This window comes from Lampetra fluviatilis, chromosome 2 (genome assembly GCF_964198595.1).
Source record: "Lampetra fluviatilis chromosome 2, kcLamFluv1.1, whole genome shotgun sequence".
Taxonomy (NCBI): domain Eukaryota; kingdom Metazoa; phylum Chordata; class Hyperoartia; order Petromyzontiformes; family Petromyzontidae; genus Lampetra; species Lampetra fluviatilis.
This window is the reverse complement of record NC_136276.1, coordinates 33,847,862-33,874,957: the sequence shown is the minus strand read 5'-3', so window position 1 is coordinate 33,874,957 and position 27,096 is coordinate 33,847,862. Positions and strand designations below refer to the sequence as shown.

Here is a 27,096-nt window from a genome sequence, read left to right as displayed (position 1 = left end):
GTGGGTGGCCAGCAACCACGCCCGGCCGCCTTTGTCTCTCCAGTGGCGATGTTTACGCACCACACCAGATGTTCATTTGAGGCTGTGTCGACCTAGGGGAGGCCCAGGACTGGTTCGGATAATTGTCACTGGTGTTGGCCGTGAGCGGGAACCGAACTCGGGTCGCCAGGTTCGTAGCGCAGTGCGCTAACTGCTACACTACCGCTCCCCACCACACACACCGCGCACACACACACACACCGCACACACACCACACATACACACACACACCACACATACACACACACACTGCACATGCACACACCGCGCACACACCGTACACACACCGCACGCACGCACACACCGCACGCACGCACACACCGCACGCACACACCGCACGCACACACGCACACACACACCGCACGCACACACGCACACACAAACACACACCCCACACACACATTGCACACACCACACGCACGCACGCACACACCGCACGCACACACCGCACGCACACACCGCACGCACACACCGCACGCACACACCGCACGCACGCACACACGCACACACAAACACACACCCCACACACACATTGCACACACTCACACACCGCACACACGCACGCACATTTTTTATATTTTGAGGGAAAGGCCATTTTTTTTGTGAATCGCGTGACAGTCAAGATTGTAGCGGTATTTCTGCAGTGCTTGGATGCTAACGGTGGTGACTGTGAATCCATAAAACATGGTTTGCGTTATGCTACTGCTGCTGTGGTATGTGAAGACGTGGTTTCTGCTATCAGTGTTGGACATCTGTGAAAAAGATCTTCATAGATCATCGGATTCCTCAAGTCTAAGTAAAGATCCTGATTCTGATAGTACAGTATTTCCTCGTTATTCACGAGGGAACACATTCAGCAAATTTCGCGGATAATGATATTGGCCTACGAAAACCTATCCTTTTAATGAACTGTCTTAATTGAATACGTAAATAAGCTATAAAATAAATGAAAATTATCTCAACACTTTATCTCTCAACATTTTATCTCATCACATTATATCATCACTTTAATTCTCTCCTCCCTTTCTCTCGCTGCAGTCGTCGTGTAGAGTTCCAGATCCAATTCGCGGATAGCCAAAACCCCGGATAGCAAGTTCGTGAATAACGAGGGAAAGCTTCACTGAGTCTCAAAACACCGTTTCTCACGAGGTTCCTGCCACGTCTTTGCAGGACGGAGCGATGTTTTGCCGTGTGTGTGATCCCAATTTAGAAGTTTGCAGGTGTTACACTTCGTTTTTAATCATTGGTGTTGTCTGACCAACAATGGCAGTTACTGTGTATGCTAGTTTTTAGTCGTGCAGTACAGTGGGGGAATGTGCTAACCTCCACACAGGAAGGCACCCGAGTCGGGAATCGAACCCAGGGCCCTTTGTTGCTGCGAGGCACGAGCGTGAACCATTGCGCCACCACTCTGCCTGCCCATTGTTGGCATCCTTCTACGTTATGTTCGAGGTTATTTTCGAGGTCGTGACGCAAAGATTAATACATAATTAAGAAATTGTCGGCAATTTGACACTAACGTGCATATATATGGAACTCATTATGGTGGCTAAATTAAAGGTGCAGCCCTGCAATGTCTTGCTCACACCACTGCTGGCAGAAGGGCCTCCAGTTGAGGGAGCTCTTGAGAGAGCTCCTGCAGGGGGCATCAGGGCCTCGTCTTCCACGCTGGCGAGACGCGTACACATGATGTGGTCTTTTCCCAATCCAGTGGTGGGTGAAAGTCACCCCATGTCGTGTCAAATGTGTGGGGGTTGTTTGATACTTCCCTGCGCTGATCGGTGCAGGTTGGTGAGGGAGGGGGGAGTGACCACGACTGCTTCTCATCGAAGTCGCTCACCGGGTTCATTAGAACAGCACCGCTGTCCACTGGGACAGCCACACCACCTCACCAACGTGATATTACAAAATTACGTAATTATAACTATCATTATAAATAACTAACAGTTTTATTTACCAGCCAAGTGGCTTATTACATGGAAATTCATAGCAGCCAAATGATCTAAACGCGTGATGTTGATTCTAAATGTGGAGGGAGGGGGGGAAACCGGAGGACCCGGAGAAAAATCCACACAACCACGGGGAGAGAAACATGCAAACTCCAGATATACAGGCATCAGGGTCGGGATCGAGCCCACCACCTCCTGTATACTTTATTTTTATTTCACCGTGATTGAACCAGGGAGATAACATCTCGGCCCCATTATGTGGGGAGTCCTATCTGAACTGCCCCCCCCTACCAGCCTCCCACCTTTCACCAATGCTCTAATCGCGATTGTTCACGGAAGCAAGTTTTGAAAAGCATGCTGGACCAAGGCAAACGTTACAAGTCCCGGCCGTGTGTTTAATGAATCTAAGAGAACTCTCGCCGTCGCTGTCTCTGACGTCGCCGTGCGGACGGTTGGGTGTGGGTGGATGAGTTGACGAGCCTCTACCCCGAGAGGGGGCAACAGCTGCCAAGGTGTGAGGATCGTTATTAAACATCGGCCGCTGAGAAGAATTTATACCTCCGTCTTGACAACGTGATGGAAAGAAAGTTTTAGGAGGGCTTGTCTAGAAATATCCCCCTTGTTGCTGTCAGTTGAATATTAGATATTACTTTTCAAAGGTATATTTTTTTTATTGCGTGAGAATTTTTTTTTTTGCGTGTGAGAATGTTCCGGACAATTTGGATCCTTTGTAGTGTCGTCGTCGATCAAGCTCCAACGTTGTAGTTTCACGATGAGGCTCGATGCGAGCGCATTCGTTTTTGTAATATATGGAAATTGCCACTTTACACCAGGGTTGCCAACTGGCCTGGTTTACCCAGGAATCGTCCCTTATTTTTGAGGAGGCAGCTGCTACCTTTGAAAATCATCGGTAAATCTTTGCGGGGCCATTAAAAGTCTCAGTTTTTTGTCATTTGCATAGCAGTAATAATCCTACTACACCACTCAAGGCAATGCATTTACGTGGTATTCTGAGACATTCTTCATCCCACGATCATCATCGGCATCATCATCAGCCGTGGTTAAATCCACTGCTGGATGAAGGCCTGCCTAAGCCACGGCCACCTCTCAGGATGCTGCCATGTAATTAACAATCCACCGAGCATCTGCACACAACACGTGTGGATGTTGAACTTCTTTTGCACCGTGCGCAGCCAACCGTGATAATAGTAGGACATGACCCCCCCTGTGTTTTGTACCTCTAGGGTGGCAAGTGTACTTTACACTCATCAGTACCAGGTTGTTTGTTTCCCTTCCCCCGCACCTCCGATAGCACGGTTGGCTACGTACGGTGCGAAAGAAGTTAAATATACACACCACTCGCTCCCTTCACTTGGAGCCGCATTAATGTTTCACGAGGCCAGACAGCGCGGTTGTTAACGGCTTTTAGAGCCAATCTGCTTTCTGACATGTTTCACAACGAACGGTGTCGGTCCAACGGATTATAATTCACCCAATCGCCAGAGTCGAGCTTACATTGACACCTAATTAACAAGAGGCCTTGTCCGTAACGGCGTAATGGGAAGGAGAACGGTTTATTTCAACCACCTGCCACGAGAGGTCCTAGGGTCATATACGGCAAGCTAAGAGTTGTATTCAGTTGCACCGGGTGTTATTGATTTTCTTTAATGAATAAGTCATAGTATTAATAAAAGAGTGCCCCGTACTTTTTCTCAAACCACAAACATGGCCGAGGCTAGCCCCCACAGTAGGACGTCCCCACGGGATTGGAACGAACGGTTGTACTTTGTTCTCCAAAGAAAAGTTCACGCCGCAAGCAAAGCGAAGGTAGTTGCTCGCCCATATTTCCTGTTGGCTGGGAACATTGTGAGAATTCTCCACGCTGCAGTAGCAGGGACAGTAGCAGCAGCAGCAGAAGCGTGAATTATACACCAGAACGCAGTCTTGGCTCCGCGAGACCAGTCATGGGCCTAGAAGCAGGCTTCTCAGCTCTCTTCATTGGCCTTGGCCTCGGTGATGTGGCCTCTGTCCCCCCAGGACGTAGACTTAGAGGCACCAGCCTTGTCATTGACATCAGCCGAGAGGATCTGGCCTTGATTGGCCTTGACAAAGGCCTACACCTAAAAGGCTCCTGGCCGTGGCCTCGGCTTGGTTTTGCGGTTGCCGGCCTCAATCTCAGCCTTCGCCTCACGAATTCAGGCCGTGCATCTCAAGACTGCTAAGACGCGAGTCGGGTGTTGCTCTGCGGGGACCAACTTCATCGAGTTGTTTTCTTCCTTTTTAGAATAAGCAACCAGTACGATCGGGTGGCTCATAGATAAGAGTGCAGAACACTCTGCTGAGATCCTTGGTTGGTTAAACCGGGTTCTCAAGTGTAGCGAGGTGGTGGATTCAGCCTGGTCACCAATGACTGTTCAAATGAAGCCCCTCACCTAAAATTTTGTTCAGCCTCAGAATTACAATTGAAAAAAATAATTACTCTCGTGAGACAACCATCAATCTTGGTGGAAAAAAGGTGGTTAATGGCTGGCCCCCTACTGTATGAACCAGAAGTTACTTGAATGGATCCCAGAAGTAGCTCTGTGCTTCCACTTCTATGGGCTATTCTCTAACGTAAAGGGTTGTGCTGCTGCGCGAGAGATACGTATGTATGTTGAACTTCTTTTGCACCGTACGTAGTCGACCGTGCATGGATTCTTCATCTCGTGACGACGCCAATAGCACAATTGGGATAAAATTGGAAATGCGCAACCGGCCTCAGTGTGGAGTTGAGTCAGAGGCCCCAAGGCGAGCAGAAGGGATGGAGAGAAAGGCATTTTCTCCCCTAAGTATACACCCACACGTTCTGGCCTCAATCCGAGCTATACAGTTCCAAAATATTTGATAAGACAACAGTAGTATTACACAAACCATCTTGATCATTTAAATATTTTCACGAATACGACTTCGATTCTCCTTTCCTTCTCTGGGGGATTGTTGTGAGAGACGTTGAGAATTAAAAAGAATAAATTTCACTGATAATTAAGGGAGAGAGTAAGGAAATGTAATATGTATGAGATTACTTCATCAATTCAGAGTGATAGCCAGCATGCCCACCATTCAATTTACTCTTGGCGTTTGTGGGTGGTGTGTTTGACACGCGATACCTCTAGTGCGGTGTTCTTGATTACAAGGCCCACGGGCCACCTGCCTGCCCCTGGTGGCCTTTAGTGCGGCCCCTGCCATGCGGGCCCGACAATACACGAATGTGAACACACCCCTTGCAGGCAGTGTGGCGGCCCTCGCACGCTGATGTCTTGTCGGCAAAAGTGCCCCCCCCCCCTCTGAAAAGGGTTGAAGAACAATGCCTCATATGCACTCACAAGGGCCGCTAAAACCATTCGCTCGGCAATTTTTTTTTATAAAATGAAAACGCAACGCAAAATGAACAATATTGTCATTGAAAGCAAAATGCCTTCTTAGAAATAATTTGGCGAGTTTAAGCGATGTGAAGTTTTTTTTTCGCGTCGACAATTCTGTACAAAGATAAAGGTGCAGCCCTGCAGTTTCCTGCTCGTGACACTCCTAGCAGAAGGGCCTCCACTTAGGGCAAGCTCTTAGACAGCTGCCGTCCGAGGGTAGCCCGGGGCCTTACTCTTCCGCGCTGGCAAGAGTGGCTGGGAAGAGGTGGCAGTACCCACACTTTACCTCCACCAAAGACAAATATCCCCCGTGTAGCCTGAACAGACTGTTGGGGCGAGTGCTGTTCCTCAGAACCTAATGAAGGCCGGCTCGGCACACGAGGGAGTGGGTGGCCAACACCACGGCCTGATGCTTTCGTTTCACTTGAGGCCCAAGACTGGTTCAGATAATCGTCACTGGTGTTGGCCGTGAGCAGGAATCGAACTCGGGTCATAGGGTTTGTAGCGCAGCGCGCTAACTGCTCCACCACCACTACACTACCTCCACCACCACGACACCACCTCCACCACCACTACACGCGACCCGTCAATCAACTAGCTGTGACGTAATCCTGCCGAGTGGGCAGGGGTGGGAGGATTTGAGAAGCTTGGCTGTTGTTCCACCTGATGGGGCCAGGGAGATCGATTCCACCAAACGACCTCTGGATTGCAAGTCCAGTGTGCTGACCGTTACGGCGTGGCATTTTTTTCTTCCTCTCCACGATTGTATTTGACTTTAGCAAACGCATACAAAAAGCAATTGAAATTGGATGGAAAGTGCCCTTAAGATATATTCAAAAACCACAACCCTGACAAAGGAAAACATTTGAGTTACTCGTAGCCCGGGGGGTTGGAGGAGGGTTTCGAGGTTAATCGTCACACGTATCCTCATTTGTTAAAGCCACAAAAACAAATTAAGGGACTTCTCACCTGTCCGGTGCGCATGACGTAATCGCCCACATGACGTAATCCCCCCCCCGCCGCCCCACACTCTGGCCAAGTAATCGTACGCCGCCCAAAGGTTGTTTTTCACGCCGTCTCTTGTGGCAAGGGAGAAACAAAAAACACACCAGTCTGTGTCGGAGACGCTCGGAGACGCCCGGAGGGAAACGGATCTCCAGCGTTCCGCTGCACACTGCAGTTGTATTAATCGGGATGGCCGCCGGGCTTGAACTGTGAACCGCTGCAACAATTGCAACTGCATTGATGCCCAGCAGATGTCAACATGAAGAACGGTGGGTGTTTAAATGATGAAGATGCAGCCCTATGAGTCTAGAATACAGCAACACAATCTTTTTATATCTATCACCGTACGTACCATCCAAATGCGCTCATAAAACGAATTGCACATTCCGACAAATAACGAACCAATATGCTACATTCAACAAGTCACGTGCTACATTCAAATATGTTTGAGGGCACAATCATCGCAAAACTCCCAAGAGCTCTTATATCTTGCCGTTAGATAACCCAAGTCACGTGTGCTTGGGCTGCCCGATGCAAGTCTGAAGCTTCATTGGCGAGTTACAATAATTGGGAAAAATGCTGCGAACATTTGCCACTTGTTCAAAAGCTATCGCAAAGGTGCCATGGTCTTTCGGCCGGGGGGGGGGGGGGGATGGGGGCAACGCTGCTCTATGGATCTATACTCGGTTCGGTAATGAGGTCGTTTGTCAATACATTTTTCAATTCGACAAACATTTGGGCCATTGACACCAGGGCACGTGGACCTTACTCTATTCCGAATAAGGTCACTGTAACTTTTAAACATCCACTGTGAAGCAGACATAGTGTTCTATTTATACTCAATATACTTGCCGGCTCAAGCCCGCGGACCACTGCAACATGCGGGCGGCACTGGGGTGTAAATGGGTACAACCCAAAATGAGTCGATCAGATTGCATGTGGTGGGGTAAAGTGTAGTACCAAGACATCTGTCGAGAATCAAAAGGGTAGGACCAATATATCCTCAAGAGGGATACTCTCTCGAGCCCTTTTCGAAGCGGATTATTGCTTAAGTGTGAGCATTGAGGCAGTCCTGGGCCAGTACTGGAAATTCCTCATTCCCATGGCGAGGACGAGTGCATCCACAAGACAACCATTGTTAACTTTCCCACAATGTGGTGCTTGTGTTTTTTTCGCCCCTGGATGGGTAATGGGGTTGGGTCAAGCCCCAATCAAGAGTTGAACTCGCAACCTTACAATTTAGAGCTGCTCACTCTCCAAGTTGAGCAGCCGTACGGCCCTCACGTTTTCTTTCTCTTCAGTCGATATTACTGTCTGAGTTCAGAGGTGAAAGTTAGTTCAGGTGAATAGCCACAGGGGCATCGCCGCTGCCACGGGTGTGGTTACGGTGATCTCGCCCATTGAGGCAGTACTTCCTGCACGTCTCGCCCACCCCACATTCCACTGAGATTGCATCGCACGTGTCACTCTGTGGCCAGCACCTGTGTCAGCAGCAGCCCTCGTGAGCGAGCGAGTGTGTGCGCGTATGTGTGTGTGCGCGCGTGTGTGTGCGCGCGTGTGTGTGCGCGCGTGTGTGTGCGCGCGTGTGTGCGCGCGCGTGTGTGCGCGCGCGTGTGTGCGCGCGCGTGTGTGCGCGCGCGTGTGTGTGCGCGCGCGTGTGTGTGCGCGCGCGTGTGTGTGCGCGCGCGTGTGTGTGCGCGCGCGTGTGTGTGCGCGCGTGTGTGTGCGCGCGCGCGTGTGTGTGTGTGCGCGTGTGTGTATGTGCGCGTGTGCGGTAGCGTTACTGGGGGGGGAGGGGGCTTTTGAGGGTGGCTGCGCTGCGAGTGTTACCAAAATTTTAGATTTGAAGCTTTCGTGACTTCAAGTCACGTAGGTAAAAAATGAAATTAAAATTAATAAAAATAAAACAATAAAATCACGACGTTTCGGAGGCAACACAAGTCTCCGTCATCAGGTGGGACCGTCACAGCCAGATTTTCTGCACTTCATTTTTTACCTACGTGACTTTACTGAAAGAACTAAGACTATGTTACCAAAATGCCTATTCCAAGAAAGCAGAATGGACACATGAAGCCAGGGCAAATGTGCGCACGGCTATCTCCCGCAGTGTGAAACAATTGACCCACTTACTCACGTGGGGAAAGCCATATGTCGTGTGGCAGTGTTTAAAATAGAATTGCTGCTTGATGCTATCTTTTGACAAATAAAGGATGACCCAAAAGTCAGGACAGGTATTATGTGTATTTTAACAAATCACATCACGTTATTTAATTTCTTGACTTGAAGCTTTCGTGACTGCAGAAATTCATACTCTTTGGGTCTTTCGGTAAAGTCACGTAGATAGAAAAATAAAATAAAAAATCACGGACGATTGCTTGTGTTGTGATCAAAACGTCGTGATTTTTATTTATTATTTTTCAATCTGCGTGACTTTACCGAAATATCCAAAGAGTATAGTTATTTCAGTTGTTTGAACAAATGTTCACATTCACTGCCAGCAACATTCATGCGTGCATGGATTATCTTTTGAAATCAACTTTAGGACTTTGTTTTTATATTACATTCATCAATTATGGTTGGTCTCGATTCATTAATTCAGGGTCCTTGGTCAAATCTTAATTTTAGAACTTGGTCAAGTTTTGTAAATTACGAATTTGAGGTGACCCCACAGGAAAATGAAACATCATTATTAATAATGACATAGATAAAATAGTAAAGTCACGTAGAATGGAAATAATAAAATAATAAAAATACAATACTTTTTTTAATGCTTTATTTTTATTATTTCCATTCTACGTCACTTTACCGAAATAACCAAGAAGATAAAATAGTAAGTTAAGGGGAAAAAAATCGATTACAATGTTTTGATGCCAGTGTTAAAACGACCCGATGTGTCCTGAATTTTGGGCCACCCCCTGCATAATGTTGAGGCTGGGTGACTCAGAGGTCAGAGTGCTGAGCTTGCACCGCTCACTGCCTGGTGATTAAACTAGGTTTTCACATGCAGTGAAGCTGGTGGTCTCAGCTGGGGCACCAACAACTCCACACACATTTGTAGGGGTTCTGAAACAAGCTGAACATGCGTACATAAAATATCAGTTTAACACCCAGGCTTTAGCAACCAATATTATCCATAATCGATGTATTTTTTTATTTGGGTTAGCGCGTAAATATAAATGTGTCGTTAAACCCGCCACCACCCGACACAGCCAATTAGTAAGGTTCGTCACGTAAACAAATCAATGGCAATTAGTTATTAATTCAGCGCACCGGTGTGTTGGAGAGTAAACGCACATCTACAAACAAAAGAAAATGCATCGGTTTAATTGTCACTCAACGAACATTACCCCTCTGTAGCGGGGTGAGGATGGGGACGGTGCTACCCCGCGGGCGTGTGTGGGTAGAGAGGTCACTGAAAGAGATGTTCGCAGCCGCCTGCGCAGGAGCCGGTGTCCAACACCTTGGAATGGCGCTGCTCGGCGAGATCCAAATACATTGATGTCCGTGTCACCAAAACGCGTGTTCGTTTGTTTGGCGCTACGCTGCGTTTCGACAGGTCACCTCAACACCGCGCGCGTTCCTCCGTGCGGGTGGGGGGGGGCGCGGGGGTTAACGGTACTTAGCTTCATAATTAAAGCACACACCCCATTGTTGATGGTTTAACGTGACATCGATAGTGGGCAACAGGCGAAACACAGAAGCATGGGGAGCAGCACGTGCTCTCTCAGTGCTGCAACTGTGCTCTGGGGCAGCGTGAGAGCTCACTCGATCGCTCGCGCTATTGTTACGTTTGCTTTAAGTGCGCGCACCTGCGTTGATTAATTGTCATCTGGAAAACATCGCCACGGGCGTTCGGGGAGGGCAAGAAGAAAATAAAACAACCCACAGCTGCTCAGGCTGCAGACTTGCAACGAGCTTCATCCCGTGCTCTCGATGAGCGCGTTTGGATCGGGTACGGTGCGAAAGAAGTTCAACATTAATACGTACATGTCAACGTTCACCTGTATGGAGCATAGACCGTCACGCGAACTCCAGCCATCCTGTTATCAATATATATTATTACAAACTTTAACAGTGTTGTTTTACTTTTTTTCTCGGCAACCGTGGTTTCAATAAATGATCACGGAGGGTTGAGCGACTGCCGCCATAGCTTTGAAATGATTTCTTCTCGGAACAGCAGTCACCTGCGCTGGGCTGCCACCTGAAACGACGGACCATGCATCTCGACTGCACGTAAAAAAAGTTCTACCAGTGCAGACCTATGATCGTTTTAGAGTTCAGTAGGAAAGTGGTACAATGGGTGCTTAAGGAGTAAATAATGTCGTATACACGTCTGGGTTAATTTAGCAGCCAGCAGCCCTCCTGCACCCCCCTCTCAGTCTTTCATCTCCTGTTCCGTCCATTAACCCAAGATCATTGCTGTTTAATAGAATCACCCGATTCCTTTGATACGTTGCCATCTCGGCCCCGACGTTCTCACGCCGTGTTCCTCGCATTCGCCGCTTTCGCCGCCTTTCTCTTTCTCTTTGCGAGCGTGGGTTGCAGATGAATAATTGAAAGACGCATGTGCAAGAGTTTTTATATTTTTTTTATTCAAATGTTTTTTTTGGTAGGGGGGGTTCTGACTGTCAGTCACATTAAACGCACGCCGGTCCGCAGCTGCCGCCGCACGCGGAACAGCGACGGAATAATGGAGTCGCGAACATGTGCGTGGCGTGCGCGCTCATATTGTTGTTGAGCACGCACGAAGAAACTCGAAGGGGGGGGGGGGGGGTGGCTTTGCCCAACGCTAATTGACGGAGCGAGCTACCAGAAGGAGTTGAAAAGAAAAATTGGAGCGGTAATTTATTTTCTTGTTTGCGGCAGAGGGGACCTCCAGAATCCAATAACGTTTTGCCATTTAACGACAAGGGGAGGACATTATACGCTTATTATAAGTCAACCGCATGTGGCTTCGACGACGCCGATCGTGATGGGAGAGAAGGGGACGGAGGCAGGCAGCTGCCATTACACAAAGGTGGCCCTCGCGAACGCGAAACAAATCATTTATTCACGAAGCCCCTAACTTCAAATCGCTCCCCGCAGTTTTGTGTTTTAATAACAACACAATTGACCGCGCGCTCGTCTCTGGGAACCAAAGTGCATTTGCTGCGTCTACGCTGGTTAATGAGACTTGCTGACCACTTCGCCTCCCCCGAGGCCAGCGCCGTTCCCAAAACGGAGTGTAAGCGGCCGCTGTGTGTGGCGTGCTGGGTTCTCCTGACTCTACACCCTCGCCTCTATTAAGAGTCACCACCCCCGTGCACTTTGACACTTCCCCCCCCCGCCCCACAACAACAGTCGCCACCACGCGAAGTTTGTGTTTAATTATTTTCGGCGCGATGTTGAATTGTTTGGATTTTGCGGCAGAGCCGATTTGTGTCGAATAGTCGTGGTGTTTGAATCCATAATAGGGGGGCCAAATGTTCCTCCTTACAGAAGTCGGGGGGTGGCCGTGCAATTGTATAGGCCGCAGGTAAAGTGCGCGAAAGTATACGAGCACAGATGCAACTAAAATGGGGTGCATTGGTGAGTTTGTTGTATAAGCATTGCGTGAATTAGTTTGCTTCCAGTTATCGCAAACTGCAGAGCAGGTGGGAAAGTTCAGCCCTCTCCCGTGTGGAGGGCAAAGGTCACTCTAAGGAATCTCAGAGGTAGCTCTGTGATATCCGCTTCTGTGGGCGACTCTCTTAAACGAAAGAGTCGCCCTGCTCGACCAGAGCTCTGCGAGCACAATACAATTGGGATATAATCCTGAAGAATTTACCTAAAGGAAATTGGTACCATATGACGCGTTGGAAACTTGACACTCAATCATGACCGACTTGTCAAATCACAATTGCTTCCTAGAATTATCTTCTTCCATGTCTATTGCAGTTCACCGGCATGGCAGTAACATAGTTTTCCGTCTTTGCTTAATTCTTGACCATAACACAATAATTACTGCAATTCATAGGCCTTTGTCAACCCGCAGTGAGTGACGTCCTCCCCATGCCATGTCGAACATAGGCATTGTTTGACCATACTTCCCCAAAGTTAGCCGGTGCTGGTTGGTGAAGGGGACGGTGTGGGGGAGGTATCAGTCCCGGTTCAGACGTCAGTTGCCACTGAACCACTGGACCACTGCTCCTCCACCACCCAAAATACAAACATATCGGTTATGAACTCTTGCCTAGGTAAAGGTGCAGCCCTGCAACATTATTTTCTATATGCCAATGCTGGCAGAAAGGCCTTCCCTCGAGGAAGCCCCAGAGAGTCCCTTTCAAAAGTTTTTGGCCAACTCTTCCATGTTGGCCAGACGTCTCGAATTGTGCGAGTACCCACACTTTACCCCACCAACGCACCACCTACCTATTGATACTGCTGAGTGGACAGAGGTGGGGGCGGGGGGGGAGATTTCAGAAATTTGCACCGATGTTTCTACTGCCGCGCCGGGAGATCGAACCGGCCACCTCTGGACTTGCAAGTGCAGTGCGCTGACCGTTATACCGCGGCAGCTTGAATGCCTAGAGACACGATTGCAGTTACGAAAACTGGCTCGCATGCATACGCCTTGATGCAAGTGGACAGATTTCGGTGCAGATGGTCATGGAGAAGATGCGATGATTTTGGGATCCAACTGGGTTAGGGCGCAGATCTTTTTATAGAGAGCTGCAATGGTGGTTACAGGCCCGTCCGGCTGCTCGGGTCGTGTGTTTCTCCTTGTGTTATTTGGGGGAGGGGGGGAAGTCTGAAAAATAGCGCAACAATGGTAAACCATCGGCGCTTTCGTTTGTTTATTCACAGCAATCTGCTGTAAGCTGGACTGGATGAATCTGTCTCTTTACGCGCCACTCGCTCTTCTCTCGCCATCACGGCGCCATGCATCACATCCAGTAGCCGCTTACCCTGATTTGTGGTGAGTGGAATCACGATTCCGTGATTAAACGGGTAGAGACGCAGCCCTGAAATGGCTTTCTCATTCCTCTGCCGGCAGTGGATGGGCATCCTTCACCACTCGGCAAATGTAACTATCAACTATTTTTACTTTACCAGGTCAGACCCACTGAGCTATATAGCTCGTTTTGAGAAGCGACCTGGTCACAAAATGATAGCTCAACGAAGTGGCTTGTCACGTGGAACTTTATAGCAGCCAAATAATCTAAACGCACGTTGATTCTAAATGTGAAGGGAAACAAATCGGAGGACCCAGAGAAATATCCACGCGACCATAGGGAGAACATGCAAACTCGAAATACATAGGCGTTAGGGTCAGGATCGAACCCACGACTTCTGACATACGAGGCGAGGACATTAACGTCTCGCCACCGTGGTGCCCCCATTTGCTGCGGCAACGTCCGAATAAAAATAAAATACTTTATCGTTCACAGGATTGGTTGTTTTTTTTCATTAATTTGTTAATTGCTAAAAAGCAACCTTGAACGAATCGCAAAACAAAACGTGAATCACAGTAATCGGGAATGGCTACGCCATACAATGTGGTTATGGCTGGGATGATGGGGGCATGTGTGCAGGTGGCTTAACAGTTGTGACGAATGATCAAATAAGTAACCAATAGGTTTTACCCTTTCTGGAAATAAAACAAGTGTTAAGATGTTCAAACACCAAATAGATGCCCTTTGCAAGGAATCAAGTCTGCAGTAACCACACACGGTACTTGTGGTGAACATGCAAACAAACGTGCTCTGATACAGGTAGGAACCTCCTGGTTATACCAGCCCACAGGGGATTATTGTGTCCGTCCGTCCGTCGTGGATCCAAAAATGGGAGGGGTGGAGCTGGGTGGAGAGGGGAGGGTGGGGAGGGGCTCGGTGGGGAGGGTGGGGCTGGGTGGGGAGGGGCTTGTCACCCCGTGGTGCCCTTATAAAACTCAACGTTTAACCTACTCACGCCGGCTTGTGCCCGCCCTCACAGTCGGTCATATTTTCGGAATACACCACGCCGCCGTTGACCCTGGCCATTGACCGAGCAACCCAACGTTCCTACCAGCTCCCTCCGCAGGAATGTGTTAATTATAGATGCATTGTCTTTGAAACTGATTGGCCTATATCAGAGACGGCCTTCTTTGTGGCCTAGTCTCACCAGTGTATCACACCAGAGAATGTCCAAAGGCGAACAGTACATAGACAATGCACGTATCAGAGCATTTATAGCTTGGGGTGAGCAGCTATATCATGGGACCTTTTTGCCAGGATCAACGTATGAAAAATAAGAATAGTTTTTTTTTACCATATTTAGGGTAATATGCATGCCCGGATAATTTTCCATCATCACCCTGAGTGCTCCAGAGGGAACCCAATTGCTTTATTTTTTTTATCCAGTTTGACAGCAATCATCATCACCCTCATCATCATCATCATCACATTATCTCTACCACCCCTCCTACATTGCATTACATTTGGAGAGCACAAAGGGGTTATTTGAAATTTAAAAAAAATTACTCGTTCAGGAAGTAATGTGTGGTACAAATACAATGTTAAAACTAAACATCGGAGAGACGATATATGTTCATCAAAAATAATTAAAGTTGAAACGTTAACCGGGCCTTGAGTGTTCCGGTTGTTTTTAATGTCCACTCCAATAGCGTTAATTCACGCGCGCCATCTGAAAATAATCTGCCGTTTTAATTTCGTCTTTAAATTGATGAACTGCGGTTGCGTCGGTCACAATCCGAGTTTGTGGGGGGGGGGGGGGGTGTTTTTCACCGGCCAGTAATGAGAAGATCATTTCACTTGTGAGGTTATGGCGACATTGCGCCTCATATTACCAATGTACTCGCGCAAACAATAGCGGGGAAAGTGTGGAGGAAGGAGCGTTAAGCAAAGTACCAATAAATACGGCGTAGTTAAACAGCCATAGTCTGGTCTGAAGAATGCATTTCTGTATTTGTGGATAGAGAGAGTGGCAGAAAATCGCTATGCGCAAGATAATTTAAATGCGCGCATGCGTTTTGGTGCAATGAAGTGTTGTTGTTTGTTGTTGGTTGTTGTTTATCACAGAGAATGTGCTCTTAAAAAAGGAGACAGTTCCACAGAGCTATAAATGATCGTCATTGTTAATTCCAGCAAAATAATTCTTGCGCGCGCCTCAGGCAGGATTTTCGTCATATTTTTAGCGCGGAGTGAAGATGTCGGCGGGTTTAATGTCAACGGGAGTGTGCGGTGGATCTGCACACGCCCAGATTAACGTGGCACAAACGGTAAATTGTTGCCCACAAATCTGGACTGTGTACGGGGCATATTCAATGAGAACCTGAAAACAAACACACACACACACATACACACACCCCACCGCAACATTGTAATCCATTGGATGAAATCAAATCTGGCCGGACAATATTTCACGTAACGCTAAATAGTTCCATTTTATCTTATTAATTTATTTTGTCCCGTCGCAAAGTGAAGACGGCTCAAACGTGCAGCTTGCGATCGCGCAGTTTAACAAAAGCAGCTCTGAACCCGCATTAAGAGCTCGTTTTTTTTAAAAAGATAAGCTTGCTGGTGACGTCATGCCGGAGTGAGCTGCTCCCTTGAGTGACCTCCTCACCAACCACTTGTCTTGAAGCACCTTTTTATTTTTACTAAAATATAAACATTTTCTTTACTTTGAACACTCCCTTTACCCATTAAACATCATAGGCGGTAAAGGAGCAGTAGGAGCAGGAAACAGGGTAGGCTTGGGCCTGCCTTGCAGCGCCATGTTTTATTACTACACTCCGACTCCCCCTGAGTTATTTGGTGCCTCCTCCTCCCTCTTCCTCCCTCTCTCCTCCACCGGCTCCCCCCGATGTCAGGGAAAGATCCCTACCCCCCCCCCCCCCCCCCCAGAGCAGGCCCAACACGGTAATTGCTGTCAGGAACATCAGTCTACTCACTCCCCCTCAAGCCTAATGGAAGGGGTTGAAGGAAAAGCAAGGAATGTGGCCATCATGTATGTCAGGAAGCATCTCCCAGCTGCGTTTAAGAACATCCAACTACAGGACAGTCCACCCTATGGCATCTGAAGCCATAGTGTGCAGCCTTTCCGAGTGGGTCGAAGGGAAAGCACGGCCGACATGGTGACAAATCAAGCCACCAAACCTCGCCCCCTCCTCATCCACCTGATCAAACAGAGTGGAGGCGAACAGCATCCTCGCAACTGTCAGGAGCTTTAAAGGCCGAGGCATACAAATCCAGGGTTCCAAGGCCTTCATTTCCCCGGACCTGACGCAGCTAGACTCCAAGCGGCGGGCACTTTGCTCTCCATATACGATGACCTGGGGAAGAGAGAGGGAGTGAAGACGCAGCTCCTATAACCTGCCAAGCTCAGGGTCCACCTGAACGGGAAGCACCTAGTCTTCACCAACTCCAGATAGGCGATGAGCAATAAGGAGATCCAGGACCTGCTGCAGGGACCTCGTGGAGACTAGGGGAGAGAGCATAACCCGCTGTGACACACCTAGGCATGGCACGAAGAGTGAGCCAGTGGGAACAGCATGTCGTCCCCAAGCCTCATGCACCTCAGCCATGTGGGGCCCCCTCTCTTCCACGACACCTTGACGTTGGAGCCGTCATCCCAGCAGCCTTAGTGGATCCTCAGGACCAACGTGATATCCATACCCCCCCTCCCTACCCAGGCCGCACCACCTCTGCAACTCTACCCAACTTCATCCACCCCCCCCCCCCCCACCATATAACCGCCTCTCTAACCCCATGCATCACCATCCCACTCGCCTTCCGTGCCACTACCCCACCGGCCATAGACCTCCGTTATTTTTCGTAGCAGAGTTTTATTAGATCCTTGTTTTGGGGGAGCAAAAAGGTCAGCTGGTCAGCTTGGAAAAGAGCGGGAGGGTGGGGGGTGATCTCTCGTCTGGCTTGGTGGGGGGGGGGGAGGGCACTCTCTAAAACATTAGAAAGTGACATGACATCCCTAATAGCATTTTAAAAAAACTTTGTCCACATCAGGGGCTCTATTCACAAGCAAGGGATGTTGACCTCCACCTCCGAAAGAATCCCTCCCCAATATGGGTATGGCTGACGGAGAAGAGGGCCCGCTACAAAATCTCTGAGGGATACCAACTCCTACTTCCGGGCCCTTCTGAAGTGAGACCAAAAACCAGGACACTTTGGGAAGGGGTGCTGGGCTGCCCGACCCCATGTGTCCTGGAAACTAATTTGGCACAATTTCAATTTAAAGCTTTCGTGACTGCAGAGATTCATCTTCTTGGTTCTTTCAGTAAAGTCACGTAGAAGGGAAATAATAATAATTATTATGTTTTATTATTTTATTATTTTATTATTTCCCTTCTACGTGACTTTACCGAAAGAACCAAGAAGATAATTTGGCACAACCCCCGGCAAGGTCTAAGATTTCTCCCTCTCAGAACGATTCAGTTTGAGTTCCTTCACGCATATATCTCACTAACCAATGGATGGCTAAATTCTCCCAGACCATATCCCCAGACTGCCCTAGATGCCCCCGGACACCATCCAAACCTACATTAACGCCTTCTGAGACTGTCCCACCATCGGGACATTCTATGAGAACATAACCAATCTGTACAACGTGATGTCTCGCACCGAGGGACAACCTAGCATTGAATCCTCCCTCCTGAGTCTTAAACCCGAAGGCATCAGCAGGCACCGACACACCATTCTCCAATCATTTAACATTTCGATTATAAAGACAAACCTGAGCACCTAGAAGAATCATGGGGCCCCCTAATTCACCCTCTGGCATATCTCCCTATTCGCCCTAGCAGCTTTAGAACACCTGAGTCTGAAATTGAGGAATAGGGAAGAGGCGTTCACTCAGATCTGGGGTCCCCTTGTGAATGCCACTCGAGTGACTCTGAGTTTACTCGATTGAACTTGAAATAAGACTGACCCCCCCCCCCTTCCCCCCTTCTTTCCCCGAAGAAAAGGGATCTGACGCACGTCCGACTGAACGCAATGGTCCTCCTACCCTTCCGCGTTGGTTCTCTGTCCGAGCCGCCTATCCCGCTATGCACCACTCGCCTATCGCGGTAGTTGAGAAGAAGCTCACAGCATCACCGCTTGCTCCTGGCAGTTTAATGTCTGTTTTGGAGCAAGAGTCAATATTTGATGGCACAGTCTTTGCATGGGACCAATGTGCGGTGTGGTGGGGGAAGCGGGTGGAAAGAAAGAGTCGCCGTGTTTGATTTTGTGCAATTTGATCGCCGGTGGTACGGCCGACATGACGTAGCCCCGGACCTTGGGGTGAAATTAAACGCAAGTACAGCTGCGGGCGGGCTGGTGCTGGCGTCTATTTTTGAAATGCATCGTTTGGCGATAATTTTTCTTTTTAAACAGAGGAAGCATGATTTGGCGACATCTGTTAATGGACGCACCACCACCACCACGGCGATCACGAGAAGTCCTGCAAAGGGCCAGCTGCTCGCGCAAAGTTATCGCGTTTGTTTTTCTTTTGTACCAGTGTACAGTATATAGCGTTCGCCCACTGTTCCATCGCTTATTTGGCTGCTATAAATTTCCACATGCCAAGCCACTTAATTGAGCTATCATTTGTGGCCAGGTCGCTTCTGGAAAAAGGCTACAGAGCTCAGTGGGCTTTACCTGGTTAAATAAACGTAGTTAGTTACTTAGTATCTGGCTAATATGAAAGTCAACAAAACGAGTATCAAGGTGGTGCGCATTTTCGTTTGCAGGATACGAACCCACAACGCTTGCCATCGCAAGCCGCTCATCGTTCTACTACCGAGCCACTTGGCCGCAGAAGAGTAGGTCAAATACCCCCTCTAGATGTGTCATCTTGAGGCTCCAAATTACGGAGGGTCCAATTGCCAAAATTGGCGTGAGCAACCAATTGCAGGCCTGTGTGTTTACCGTTTTTATCCGCAGCTTGAGCATGAAAAGCAGCGCCTGCCATTCATTGATGAATTAATGTACGTATGTTCTTCTTCCGCACCGTACGTAGCCAACCGTGCTTTATCGGAGGTGTGGGAGGAAAGGCCAACGAACTAAACACAGAAAGTAGAATGGAAGGTAGGGAGGGCTTCGTGCGATTTAATCGAATTAGCCAGCACGGCACGAGGCACCTGAAGCATTTGTGCCCGTTGCACAGAGCACCGCGTTTTTGCACCGCCCGTGCCGGTTTTCTGAAGCGAGAGTGACGGTGGCTACCATGACATTTGCGTGTGCGCGCCCGTGCACGATCTCCGCTCCCGTTTGAAGGTCCTGCCGTGCGGGTTTTATTTGTGCCTGGCACTTGTCTTGTGCGGTGCTTCAGTCTTGACCTCCTCGACCCCTGAGAGCTTGAAGTCCCACAGAGGTATAATCAAAGAGCAGATGTCTAGGGGTGACAATAGCTGCCCCAGGATGTGATGTGCGTAATTGAAGATTGAAACTCCAGGGTGGAAAGACAGACGCAATGACAGCGGACCTCCTCCGATGGGTGTTCAGGTTGTGCCTTGCCGTGTGTTGTCCAGTCTCAAACCACAGTGTCCGACGTTTCGCTCCACAGGCTGGCAGCTTCTTCAGGATGCGAATCGAGCCGCCCCACTTTCTCCTTCGGCGTGTGACGCGATGCAATTTTCAATTGGACGATGATAACACTGGTCAAAAAAAAAAAATTCTGGCCTGGACTTTTGCAGCTGTTTTAGACTAATTTCAGGGTGCTGATTCCAAATCTGATCTCATATTTGCTCTATCACATAATTTTTATGCTATCGGCATACCCCATTTTCATTGATTTTACCCGAAATTAACTCTGTCACTTATGATTGCAAGTTGTTGCGAGTCGGTGACTGCTTTAGTGTTAAAATATGGTGCTGTATTTTTAGGATAGTGTGTTTATAATATCATTTTATGTAGATATCCACATTCATTTAATATTTTTCTTTTGCACTTTTTATTGAAAATGCAATATTTGATATCTCAAAAACCTGATGTGATAGACAAAAACTGATGCCAGATTTGGAATCAGCACACCCAAAATTACATTAAAACCGTTGGAATACCTTATGCCAGAAAAAGTGTGTTGACCAGTGTAATTGTTTTGCGTGAGCAATGGGGTGCGTTGTAGCGCCTCTGGTGGCTGCAAGGGTCGCACGAACGAATGACGTGCAATGTGTAGAAATAAAAAAAATGAAGAGAGGAAGGTGCCCCACGCATGTGGAGCTGCAACGGTAGCCCAACTGGGAACATGCAGTGGCAAAATATTTCTAAGAAGAATGATTGGAGAGGGAATGAAGCAGCTGATCTTGCTTAAAGAGAGAGAATTTACTCGGGGCCCCATTGCCGCAAATGAGCTGACGGAAAGGACAGATGATGACGATGAGGGGGAATGGTGGCGCAACGGTTAGCGCACTGTGTTGTGAATCTGACGAGCTGAGCTGGACTCCTGCCCCCCACGAATCACGTCCAGGTGGCGAGCAGTATCCGAATCGGTCCAGGGGGCAAAGCCCTTCAGTGCGGTCAAGTATGGTCAAACAACTCCCATGACCAAAAGGCACAGTGTAGACCGTCAGTCCAGCAGTGGATAACAAAACGCCCGTGCATTGTCGCAGATGGGAGAGAGTTTCAGACTGATGGATTATATTTGTCGACGCGGGAAAGAACATTCGGCCTCAAGCTGTTTTACAAGAATGACATGCGGAGGAACTTGGTGAAAAGCAGCAGCGAATGAAATGTAAACTTTGCAGACACTGAGTAGCGAACACAATCGGGGAAAACAACAACAACGTTCAAACCCTGCACCACTCAAGTAAAGCTGGCAGCACCGTAACAATCTTGAATTAAGGATGGAATTAAAAAAGGCCGGGGAAGAGAGGAGGGATTTAATTTGAAACCACGAAGCGAGCTCATTCCCAAAGTGAGCGGCGGCAACAGCGAAATGATTTTTCATCGTAGTCAGATCTCACTCGACAATGGAGAAAGATGCAACCACGTGCCGAGCAGGAGGTTTTCTGGAGGCTTTGACAGGAGGCATTGGTTGCTGCAGTGCATGGCCACTCCTCCTGTGTAGTTGTATAATCTGGTCCGCCAAACACAATTATTTATTACGATTCGACATCTTTGTTTTCAAATTGGAAAAATATGCGGCAAATTGGAGGAAAGTAATCGCCTAAGAGGACCGATATTAAGTAAAGTAAATCCATAGCTTGAGTATTTGTGAAGCGTTATAGTTTCTGACGGCCACTGATCACATGACAGCAATGTGGCATACTGCTTGCAGCACATCTGCATGGCACCATAGGCCATATAGTCATTGTATGAGACTTGTTGACTCGTAGGATAGCGCAGGCTGATTGTAAAAATAAAAAAATAAACTCGGATCTGCTCCTCTGCCAGTCCTGGAACTGAGCCGGGGTTCTGTGTCAGGAGTGTCACCAGGATTTGAATCTAAGTCTCCGCTCCTAAATGTACACCTTCACTTGGTCTGCACCTGACGTGTTGTCACAGGGTCAACGTAGTTAGCAGAGCCTGCAGTCGATGGTGCTCTGTGCTTATATTACGTCTCTATCCCTCTGCTTTTTCCCTCGTACAGCTTCAAGTTGGGAATCCCCTCCCGTCATCTATTTTCCCAATGATCGTTTAACCTTTTTCTCAAGAAATTCCGTTACACATTTAATGGTGATTTATGTTACTGTCTGCTTGGCCTTTCGGGCCTTACGGACTGTGCTGAGCAGTTGTGATCGAATATATTTCTATATATCACCGTGATCATTGACCGTAGACGCTCAATGGAACGCGCATCCAGTTACACAGGATGCGTAACTGCTCCGGGCAGCACAACGCCCGGTCTGATCCTCCTCCTCCCCTGTTCCTCGTCTGTCCATTGTCACGGCGGGATTAACGTTGAGCGGACAGCTGATGGAGATCAGCGCTCCTTTCCCACGGAAGCTTTTCTGCGCGCCAGCAACCTAGTCCTGCGGCACCACCCCTCCACCATTTGACCGCACGGTGGATTTCCACTGCTTTTCCGGCGGTCGCGAGTGCCGATCGAGCGGCGGTGATCCGCTTGCTTATGTGCGGCCCCCCCCCATTCCGCCCTCCGTGTTTTCTCGTGGCAGGTCGTGGAGTTCTCCGTGGGCTTTCGCTACGCGGGGGGTCCCGGGATGAGCAGCGGATACTGCCGGAGCGTCCCGCTGAGCGTCCACGTGCTGGTGCAGCCCACGGTCGCCTGCGCCCGCGTCATGCTGCAGCCGCCTCTCAAGTGAGTCACCGAGCGGCCGTGCGGAGGAGCGGAAACTGGGTTTACTCTCCAATGCAACCGGTGTGCGGAAATAGGAACTAATTGGGATGTTTTTTTTTTAAGTGACAAACCTTACTAATGGCCTGTGTTGGGTGGTGGCAGGTAAAGGACACGTGTATATTTACGCGATTTAATCCCCAAAGAAACTCCTTATTATGGATACTGTTGTGCTGTTACCAGGGTTGCCCTTTATCTGGGTTTTCCCCGGGATGGTCCAGGAATTGGCATCCGTGTTCGGTTGAAAGGAATTGATTTGAACCGACATCTGGTACGAAGTTTGGTTGATACTGCACATTGTTGATCACAGAACTGGTGCCGACTGAGATGCCTGCCCAGTTTTGGTCTCCAAGAGAAAAGGTGGCAGCGTTACCACTGACTTACCAACTAATTAATTTGCCAAGTCACTCAGGAATTCACACACTTTCCCACTCACCCGCTCACCCACTCACTCATGTGGCCACCCTCCCACACATTTGCCTTTCCACTTGTCCACCTTTGCATTGGACTTACAATCCAGAGGTTGCTGGTTTGATTAGTTCGATCTCCCGGTGTGGCAGTTGAAACAATACGAAAGAAGATGTTGAAACAATGTGGAAGGATTCTAAAATCCGCCTCTGTCCACAAAGCATCTGAAATGGGTTCCACCACAGTTAGTTGATCGGCAGGTCGTGTGTGGCGGGGAAACACGTGGCGACTCCCACGTCTTCCAAGAAATCTGTCCAGCGTGGAAGAGTAGGCCAAAGTGTAACCTCCTGGGAGGCTCTTCCACCAGCAGTGGAGTAAGCAAGCAAGCAGTTGCAACGGCTGCGCTCTATACCTTTGTTAAGAATTGGTCTCGCTGTGCAACGCCACTTCGGGGAGGCCCCTTGGGTGCACGCCGAGTCGGCGTGTTTTTCGAGCTGCTCGCTACGTGTGGAAGCGTCGGATCGTGGGAGAGGCCGAGGGCTCCTCCGCCGTAGGGACGCAGCTGGAGAAAACTGAGAGGGCTGACGGGACCCAGAGGCGATGGCCGTGGCAGACTTTGGCCGGCGGAAAGGGCGCCCGCGTGTGTAATTAAAACGCTGAAGCCATGCGGAAGAATTCCGCGTTGCGTCTCGCGATTCATGGGGGCCGGGATTTTAAGCCGAAGCGAGAGAAGGAAAAAAAAAAGCTATTGGAATTTAGAAAGCGCCGCCCTCTCACTGTCCGTGCGGCGATAGCTTTAAATCAATGATGTTAGATATTTTGTTTGGAGATGATGATGACAGGGATTTTAATGCAATGTCAAAAAAATACTTCATCTTCACCGTCATCCCTTTCATTATCATCATCCCTGTTGTCATCATCGTCATGATCATCAACCTTTAAATAATTTATCATTATTATAGTCTACATTGTAATAAGACTCTTACAATCGTTTTAACATGGTAGTAATAATTACGTTGTCATAGTAATAATAATCATCATCCCGGCAATTATCATAATTATGATGCCTATAATCATTGCCACCATCCACGTCATCATCATTACTATATCAATCATCATTATAATTCTCTTCATCATCTCTATATTAATAATGATCGTCACATTATCATCATCATCCCTGTCTTGGATCCAGAGTCACAACTATCCATCATAGTTTCTGCCATCTCATGCCAGCACAGATTTATGAGCAGAGTTTGCCAACAAGTCAGGAAGTGGTGGCAGTGTGTTTTATTTCCCCTGTAGAAAAAAGGGAGTTGGGAGATAATGGGATCGAAGCTGTGAGTTGTGGGCAGCATCTTTTGATGCACTTGGAAAGACAATCAGAGGTAGTGTTGCATTTACATCTTGGCAGGGCCCTGGTCCCCTTTTACATATTCAGCAGGAGCTGTCCACGGTACCGCTTGCAAGAGGTCTCCCACCGCTTAGTGCATTATCGCTGTAGATTATCTGAGCACTGTGCAGAATATAGTGGGAAAAGACTATATGAGTTGGACAGGAGACACGACGAAGAAGAGGATCTGAACACTGGGAATTTTACCCTTCGAAAGCCACTGGTGAACATTGAAGAGATATTCCACAACAATGTTTTGTAACTTGACCATAATAATATAGAAGTGGTGGGGGAGAGGCGGGGGGCGGGGGAGTGCTGATCCTTCAGCAGGTGAGATTGGGAAAAGCCCCACTCCCATCAACCCCCCCCCCCTTGCTGATGCTATGAGGTTGGAGCACTGTCTGAGTGTGCTGCTGCCAGGACCGCACTGACACCCACTCCTGTTCCGTGCGCGCTCGGTGACGTCCAGTGGGAGACGGAGCAGGCTGCTGGTGGACGTGGTGAACCTCACCCAATCCCAGGTGGAGGTCAGCCTTGATGCTGTCACCTGGAATCTGCTCCCTGAGAAAGGACCAAGCAGGTGAGTGCCCAAGCACCGCGTGCTATAGAGTACAAAGACAAAGATAAAGATCCCCCATATAGCCTTAACAGACTGTAGGGGCAAGTGCTGTTAGCGAGCACCTATGAAGGCCGCTACACTATCGCTATAGAGTACAGCACACGCACGCACACACACACACTCTCACCAGGAGAGAATGCGTTGTACGATATCACAATGTGAACCACGTGTTCTTCAGTATGACGTCCAACATTTCGCTCCACGTGCTGGAACTTCTTCAGGAAACGAATCGAGCCACTCACTTTCTCACTTTGGCTCGTGGTGATGCGATGCTACAGTGTGTCACGTGAGCCAATGACATGCAACGCTACATGAATCAAATTTTTAATTATCACTCGCATGAGTCCATGTCTATAGCGTAAACATAAGAATTGGTTTTAATATCGGCATCATTATACCATGAATAAGTAATTATGATGATGCTACAATTTGGATTTAAATATTGATGTAGAAGCTGCAAATGGCCAAGCGCTTTAAAAGCCATCCTCGAATTCTCACTTCTCAGACACACTCGTCGTTGCTCTGTAGAATCGTTCTCAATCATCTCGAAGATTTAACAGGATGCTTTTTACAGCGATGGAAACATGAATGAATGTTTACCGCGAGTATCCATGCTGAAACTTCTTATGATAAACTCATCAAACATACAGTTCTATGATGCGAATTAAGCTGGACTATCTGATTCATATAAATACTCACTGCACCAACCATCCGACTTTCGGTTCCGCAGCTCGACTCCATCAGATAGAACAAAAATAGTTGCGGAAAAAAAAGAGTCTCAAATCTGTTCCCGCATGTGCCACTGGACGGGAGGTGATGGGCACAGGACTTGAGTGACGCCATCGCCGCTGCCGCCGTCAGGCTGGGCATGGCTTGTTATGGGGGTTTTCGTGCCTTCGGGGAGGCAGTATGTGAGTGGCAGCCACCGTATTTAGAGTGGCCCATGTAATCGAGTGCGAAAATGTAGTCTATTACAATCCTGACTCAATAAATCGACTCTTGGGTTTTTTCGGTAAAGTCACGTGACTTTACCAAAAAAACCTAAGAGTCCTTGCAGTCACGAAAGCTTCAAATCTAGAATCAATTAATCGACTCAACGGACTCATTGTCCCATCGCTAATTGTTGGGAAACTTGAGGGAGCAGTGTGATGGTTGTGTGGCTATCCGCTTCCTGACATTTCTCACTCGTCTTTTGTTTCCAAAGGACACATTTTTACTGACTCGGCTAGTTGGTGTAATGTAATTAAGCAAGCACAGCCTGCTGGTGTTTGTCATTTTTATTTAATTCCCTTGATAATAAGGAACAAAACTAAATAGACTATTGTTCGTTCTAATTTGCGTTTTCCCAAACGATAAGAAAATACTATTTCACTAATGAGCACACAATTAATCAGTTCTCCTCTTCAGTCGCCTGCTGATTTGTTTTTCATGAGCACTTTGTTATACGATACTCGGAGAGAAATGTATTCCTCAAAAAACAACTTCACCTATGATCTTCTTGGTTCTTTCGGTATAGTCACGTAGTAGGGAAATAATAAAATAATAAAAATTTTACATATTAAAATAATAGTGAGAATTATTCTATTATGTTTTCTTTTTATTATTGTATTATTTCCCTTCTACGTGACTTTACCGAAAGAACCAAGAAGATGAATCCCTGCAGTCACGAAAGCTTTAAATCGAAATTCACCTATGATTGAAACTACTTATGAGTAAATATAGACATTTTAATTGCTTAGGATAATTTCAAAGAACAAGTAAGCTTTTGAACATCAAAGGCTGGGGTAGCTAGCGGAGGCGCCGTGGTCCGCCTACCGCACCGTGAATCCGGCGACCTGAGTTCGATTCCCGACGCGACCAACAGCTCGCAACGGTGGCGACTGACATCCGGGGTTTGACTTGAGCTGGGCATTTTTGGCCCAGATGCCATTGCGCTTAGGACTAAGGAAGGATTCCTGGCTAATGCGTGTTTAGTTTGTTGTCCTTCCTCCCGCACCTCCGATTATCACGGTTGGCTACGTACGGTGTGAA

The 27,096-nt window shown here is 48.2% G+C and overlaps 1 protein-coding gene across 1 annotated transcript in view; it reads left to right on the top strand.

Annotated features, from left to right (window-relative positions):
* Window positions 1–27,096, top strand: part of LOC144938527 (trafficking protein particle complex subunit 9-like) — a 112,422-nt gene that overhangs the window by 26,625 nt on the left and 58,701 nt on the right. The window contains exons 16-17 of the mRNA XM_078866426.1: window positions 22,470–22,612; window positions 24,916–25,026. Of these exons, the coding sequence (XP_078722552.1) occupies window positions 22,470–22,612; window positions 24,916–25,026 (254 nt within the window). The remainder of the gene's footprint in view (window positions 1–22,469; window positions 22,613–24,915; window positions 25,027–27,096) is intronic.